Genomic DNA, 7,070 nt, shown 5'->3' on the forward strand with positions numbered 1-7,070 from the left:
TCCTCCACAACTAGACTGAAGAACAAAAGGACAGCAACTTGTCTGTTCCTCTTCCCCCGATTCCCCAGCACTGTTCCCATCCCCCAATTCCCCAATAAAATCTTTTAAAAAAGAAAAAAAAGAAATTTTCCATATCCTTTTTTTTCGTTAATGGTGTAGTAATTTGTTTAATGTGAAATTTGTAATAACTTGTGTAAGCCTGTAATTTGTGGTAATGTTAATGTGTCTATAACTAAGTTTACTATATAAATTGAATAAAAGTAAGTACTAATTAAAAATATTATTACTCTACATAAAATTAGCATGTATTTAAAATGGAAATACAGGTCCCATTCACTTAGTTAAGCATACACTTGGAATGAAGATCCAATATTGCCTGGTAACAGTCATGCCTTATGTACCAAAGAGTTCATAAAACACACCTAAAATTATCAAGCCTGCTCAGGATACATAGGGTCAGATTGCAGAGACTCTAAATTCCTTCTCAGATCTAGTTTAAAGCTCAAGGAAAAACACAAAAGAAATAAAGCAGCCTGTATCAAATGCTTTGGTTCTGGCAGGCTGGCCAGTCTCCTTACCTAGGCTGGAGTAAATATGGCTGAGGATGCGAGCTGGCTGTACTCTGATGGGGTGAACCTCAGCAATGGTCTCCACATCAATCCCCTTGTCCTTCAAAATGGCCTTGATTTCTTCTGTCTCAGCTAGAATGCAAACTATAAGAAAGAAAGAAGATGAGGCCAACAGAAAATCTTTTTTCAGGAAGAACCTAAAATCTCTCAAGCCACATGATTTCTTTTGAAGGGAAGAAAAAGGAAAGGGGAGGGAATGAATCATTACTAGGGAAACTTGATGAAAGAAGTATCATGCTAGGTACGTAACAATATTATCGAAATGGAAAAGGAAAAAAGGTGTCATGACTACAGTACTGGAGTCTGGTTTGGGGTACGTACCTACGTGTTCCTAGAAGCCACACTCCCTTTATATCTGCGATTCCATGTTTAAATGGGGAACTAATCCACCATGAGGCATGTTACAGCTTGGGTGAAGGTTGATTCCCCAAGGCCTGTATGACCAGGGCCAGGATAATCAGGGTAATAAAGAACACCCTAATGATAAGAATTTCTCTATAGCTAGACAATGGTAGAAAGCAAGGTAAATTCGGGAGAATGAATTGAGATAACATAGTTGTAATTGTGTGTCAGGTTTGTTTTTTTGGGGAGAGGGGGGTGTAGGGGGTAATACTTTTATAAACACAGAGCCTGCCAAGCCTGTACAAGCCTTTCTTCTTCTTGCATTTGTGTCTCTGAAGTAGTAATCATACTCACAAGGGATGAGACCAGGCAGCTCCACAACTCCTGTTTACTCTTCCTCTATGAGACAGATCTCAGTACTCTGCGAGGGGCCTCAGCTGGCCTGACACTATGCACCAGGGCAAACATGCATCCCATTCCTGCTCCACCACAGCTGCTAGATGTGCTGAATTGAGTTCAAGGGAATGTGAAGGTACCACTTGACTCATTCCGGCTTACCAATATTCTTTATGTTGAGTTTTAGGGCCGAAGCCTAGTTAACAAAGTGGTACTTTGCTTTCCTTTGCCAGTATCTTGTGTGTATTTTTCTATCTTGGGAACATCATCTAGCGTTGCTGTGGTCTGGGGCAGGATATGGTGATTACAGAGGTCCCTGGACATAACACCATCTTTATTAGTTCTAACTGAAGACATGAAAAGGACAAAGATTCTCCAGGGAAAATGTACTGGGGGGAATGATAATGGGCTGAGAAAAGTCCAGGAAACACATGTGGTCATGCATTCATTCATGAATACACATTCACTAAGCACCTAAATGGGAATGAGGGATACAGACAGGAGGTGGAAAGAAGAAGGCGGCTGTGAGCCAAGTGCCAAAGTCTTCAATGAATCAATTAGAGTGACCAGGAGCTCAATATAGGCACACGGCATAAGCCTCAAAGGAAAACAAGCTTTTTCATGGGAGGGAAAGAGTGGTTGTCATTTACATAATGTTTGCTATATACATTGATAGGCAAAGACTACCTGTATGACCACGTAAGATGCCAAATACAAGGAGGTTTAGAAAATACACAGGATGATTTTCCATATATAACCAAGCCCAAAGTCAAATGACTGGAGACATCTCAGACGACTTTCACAGCAGGACTGAGAACCATATTGGACAGTGTTACTGGAGAGTCAAAAACCACCTTGAGCTTTCTACCCTAGAAGACTAGGATAACAGTGATGGCATGGAGAAAGATAAAGAAGGTGGAAAGATCTGCTTTTCTCGGGAGAGATAAATCGATGGGATGGACACAAAAGAACACAGGTTGGCATTTGAAGTGGAAGTGGTTAAGATATTTTATAGGTATTGGGACGAGAATTCTTAATACCTTTATAGAGGTTAGCCCAGTGTTTTGCATAGAGTAGATACCTCAAAAGTTGATTGTTAGAGGAAAAAAAAAAGGTTAGGAATACACTCCAAAGAAGCAATAGTTGGAGCCATGGAAGCCAACTTATTTTGAAGGAGGTCGCCCTAGAAAACTACGACAGGGTGTAAATACAGAAAGACAAGAGTGGAAGACTAAGTACACAACCATTAGGAGGATGTGAGAAGAAAGGAGGACTAGCAGAAAAAGCACAGAAGAAATGCTCAGAAAGAAAGCAGAGAGGATCAAGAGATGACAATATCATGACGATGACAAGAAAATGTTTCCAGAAGTAAGGAGTGGTTAAGAGTGTCAAATAACATCATTTACTAAGCATTTGTTCATAATTAAGGTTCATAGCAATTTTGAAACCAAACAGAACCAAGTTCACTCTATGTTTTTTGAAGGCTACCAAAATGCATGATAAAGAATGCAGTCATCATTTACTGGCCAAACGAGATTTTTAATATAAAGAGTCTGCTAAGACTCCATAAAAAAAACTATTAGAACTGATAAATGAATTCAGTAAGGTAGCAGGACACAAAATTAATGTTCAGAAATCAGTTGCATTTGTATACACCAATAACAAACTATCAGAAGGAGAGATTAAGAAAACAGTCCCATTTACAGTTGCTTCAAGAACTATAAAATACTTAGGAATAAATTTAACCAAAGCAATAAAAGACCTGTACTCAGAAAATTATAAGACACCGAAGAGAGAAATGAAAGAAGATACAAATAAATGGAAACATATACCATGCTCATAGATAAGAAGAATTAACAGTTAAAATGTCCATACTGCCTAAGGCAATATATATCAATTGCAAATTATATATTGATATAAATTCAATGCAATTTATATCAAACTACCAAGGGCATTTTTCACAGAAATAGAAAATATAATCCTAAAATTTATATGGAAGCATGAAAGACCCCGAATAGCCACAGCAATCTTGAGAAATAAGAACAAAGTGGGAGGTATCACAATATCTGACATCAAATCATACTACAAGGCTATAGTAATCAAAACAGCATGGTACTGGCATAAAAACAGACACATAGAAAGGACACACAGATGGCCAACAGGCATATGAAAAAATGTTCAACCTCACTAATCATTAGGGAAATGCAAGTAAAAACCACAATGAGATACCACTTCACTCCGGTCAGAATGGCTATCATCAATAAATCAACAAACAACAAGTGCTGGTGAGGTTGTGGAGAAAAGGGAACCATGCTGCACTGTTGGTGGGACTGCAGACCAGCGCAGCCATTATGGAAATCAGTATGGAGGTATCTCAAAAAACTGGAAATAGAACTACTGTATGACCCAGCAATTCCACTCTTGGGTATCTATCCAGAGAAATCCAAAATGCTAATTCGAAAAACTGTATGCACCCCTATGTTTACTGCAGCACTATTCACAATAGCCAAGACATGGAAACAGCCGAAATGCCCATTGGTAGATGACTAGATTAAGATACTGTGGTACATTTATACAACGGAGTATTACTCAGGCATAAAGAAGAATGAAATCTTACCATTTGCAACGATATGGATGGACCTAGAGAACATTATGTTAAGTGAAATAAGTCAGTCGGAGAAAGACAAATACCATATGATCTCACTTATATGTGGATTCTAAAAAACTGAATGAATGAGCAAAGTAAACAGCAATGGTCTCAGAGATATAGAGGAAAAGCTGATGGTTGGTAGTTGGGAGGGGGTGGGGATGAGGGAGAAGGGGAAGGGACTAGACAGCATAAATTGGTAACTACAATATTGCCACAGGGATAGGAAAGACAGCTTAGGGAACATAAGCAATAATGTTGTAAAGATTTTGTAGGGTATCAGGTGGACACTTGTCTTATTAGGGAGACCACCTCATGGATGGTGTAGAGGCCTGACCACTGCACTGCACTGTACACCTGAAGCTGAAGCTGAATAATAATGAATGTCAACTATGATTGTACATACATATATATATATATATATATTCACAGGATGTGGAGTACAGCGTAGGGAATACAGTCAGTGGAACTGTAACGGCTATATACAATGTCAGAGGGGTAGTAGATTGGGGGAGAGTGTTATCACTTTGTGAGGGATATAAATATCTAACTAGTACATTGATTTGCACACCTGAAACTAATAAAAAAAAATGAGTCTGCCGATGGGAATAAGAATACATACCTTGAACCACAACATCTGGCTTTGGCACAGTAGAAAACCTACGATTCAGAGGATCAATTTCTCCAGGAGCTAAAAATCCCTGAAGAATAACCATAAAAAGAGATTATTTTCTCTCACAAAAAGCTAATGTTTGAGGAGAAACAACATCCCATTGTCTTAGCCCTGTACCCTAATGTGTAAGAGGCAGGTATGGAAAGCAAATGAACACCTTCACTGTATGAAAATGTTTGAACTCCTGAATTCATATCAAAATTAATTTTATCTGGAGTTAATTTCTAGTGGCTGCCACAAATCCTTTTTGGAAATAGATAGGGTATAAATGATAAACAGGAAGTTTTCTAGTCCCATCGCCACCTTCTCTGGATGTACGTGATTAGACAATCAGACCATAACATTTATTATCAATAACTTAACTCATTAGTCCTGTTGATTATTCATGTATCTGCTATGCTTTCTACTTAGCAGACATCTTTTGATTTGACTTCAGTTTCTGTCCTTGATGAAATGTGATGAACTCACCCATTTTTCTCTTAAGAATACCACTCATACCCTCCTTTTTTTCATAGCATTTAATTTATTCTAATTGAATGAGAAAGTCACTGGGTAAGGATTAATTTAAACAAATCATTCTGCCCATTATTGCTACATTCATAATGTCAACTACAGATAATCAAACCTTTATGCTTGTGGACCCTGAAAAGCAAGACACCTACCAAAAAGGGCTCCTGGTGACTCTCTGGGTTCAAATTGAAAAGCAGAACCCAGGAGGCGTTTCTAAACAGAGGCCTCTCACACTAAACGAACTTCAGGGTGAAGCCTGCTCTGTGCTGCCTGCCTCCCACACTGAACTGCCTGCACTGTACTCCTGCCATCTGAGCCAGCCCTTATAAAGCAGTTCCTGGAATCCTATTTCAACCAATAGGACTGAGGCTTTCCCCATCCATTTAGAGCTGAGCAGCTATATGCCCATCAACATTTTCACTGACCAATCAGAGCGGCTCCATTCTGACCAATCAGGACTGTACCTTTTGGACCAATCAAGCTGTGAGGGTTTGAAGTTCTCAAGTGCATGAGGACAGATGAATCAGGGACAAGGGGGTGGGGCTTCACTCTATATAAGCCAGCTCCCCTCTGGCTTGGAAAGCATACTTTCCCTTCCCACTAAAGACTGCTGGTTCCCAGGCTAGAGCTAAAACAATGAAACACCAAAGACATCTCCTCAGAGCGGAGCAGGCAGAGCTGCCTAAGCAGAGCTGTCTAGCCAAAGTGGGGTCCCAGGGTCGCCTTACCCCACAGCCACCTTGCCCCACGGCTACTCAACCCAGGGCCATCTCACTCCAAGGCCTTCTCACTGGGGATTCTCGTTGGCTTTGAATTGGCGCCAACAACCATCAGTTGACATGCTATACACCTAAAACTCATAGTGATGTATGTCAATTATATATCAACAGAACTGGGGAAAACAAAAACAGTTGCAGAAAATACACAGTCATATATAAACAGGTCAAAGAGTCTGGCTCAGAAAGGATAGCTAAGTCCCACCCAAGATGCTCTAGGAGCCTGCGTTCGTTATAGCTTCCCATAATAACCTACAATAGGAAAATACGTTTGTCAGTAAACCTAGGAAACTTGGAGAAAGAGAGCCCTTATATGCTCAAAATGTCACAAATAAGCTAGACACAAAGTAAGCATTTCCCCAGTGCCTCAGTAAGAGCTGCCTCAGCAGAATTTAATGTAAGAAACATTTAAAGAGTCCCTTACGAAAAAAACAAACAAAAAACTGTGATGTTCCCAAACACTTGTCATGGTACCTAAATGGTCTTATCAGTTTTTTCAACTAAAGAATAAAGCATGACGTAGCTTTGAAAAGTTAGCGCTTAAATCCATTACCGGTCATTTACTACCTTAGCACAACTGCGCTCATCAGTCACCAGGCAAGGCACTAGGGGGCATTTTGAAGGGAACGCTCCAGGGCCTGATTCCAGAGCAGCTCCAAGTGCAGAGCCAAGGTAGGAAGCCCTGGGCAGCACGAGGGACGTGGTTGCCAGGGGGAAAGATTTTTGTCAAGGACTGGCCATGCTCCCACTCTAAGGACTTGGAGGAAAATTCTATAGTTAAGGCAGGATTTAATGAGCTACTTACAAATCTGATTAGCATGGTGAGTAAAGCAGAAAAAAGGTGGAAGAGCCTTGAAGTTTCCCCTTACCTCTGCCATCAAGCTTCCTAAGATGTATAGAGACTGACCCCACATATGAGGCAACTTGCCCATGGGGACTCGGTCCACTGTGTGAGGATTTTGATATTCTTCATCAACCTAAAAGAAAAGATAAAGGGCCGGCTGAGTGGCGCGTTGGTTAAAAGCTGGCTTGGGACGCCAGAGGGCCCCGGTTCGGATCCCACATGTGAGGGCCAGTGACACTGCTCTCTACAGCTA

At 40.5% G+C, this 7,070-nt stretch overlaps 1 protein-coding gene across 3 annotated transcripts in view; it reads right to left on the reverse strand.

The window, feature by feature from the left end:
- PHKA1 (phosphorylase kinase regulatory subunit alpha 1) overlaps positions 1-7,070 on the reverse strand; it is a 76,417-nt gene that overhangs the window by 33,686 nt on the left and 35,661 nt on the right. For all 3 annotated transcript variants that reach the window (XM_019629589.1, XM_019629590.1, XM_019629588.1), the window contains 3 exons: positions 6,843-6,950; positions 4,637-4,715; positions 579-713 (listed from right to left, as the gene is read on the reverse strand). In XM_019629589.1, coding sequence (XP_019485134.1) covers positions 579-713; positions 4,637-4,715; positions 6,843-6,950 — 322 coding nt within the window. The remainder of the gene's footprint in view (positions 1-578; positions 714-4,636; positions 4,716-6,842; positions 6,951-7,070) is intronic.

Source organism: Hipposideros armiger, unplaced genomic scaffold (genome assembly GCF_001890085.2).
Source record: "Hipposideros armiger isolate ML-2016 unplaced genomic scaffold, ASM189008v1 scaffold_861, whole genome shotgun sequence".
Taxonomy (NCBI): domain Eukaryota; kingdom Metazoa; phylum Chordata; class Mammalia; order Chiroptera; family Hipposideridae; genus Hipposideros; species Hipposideros armiger.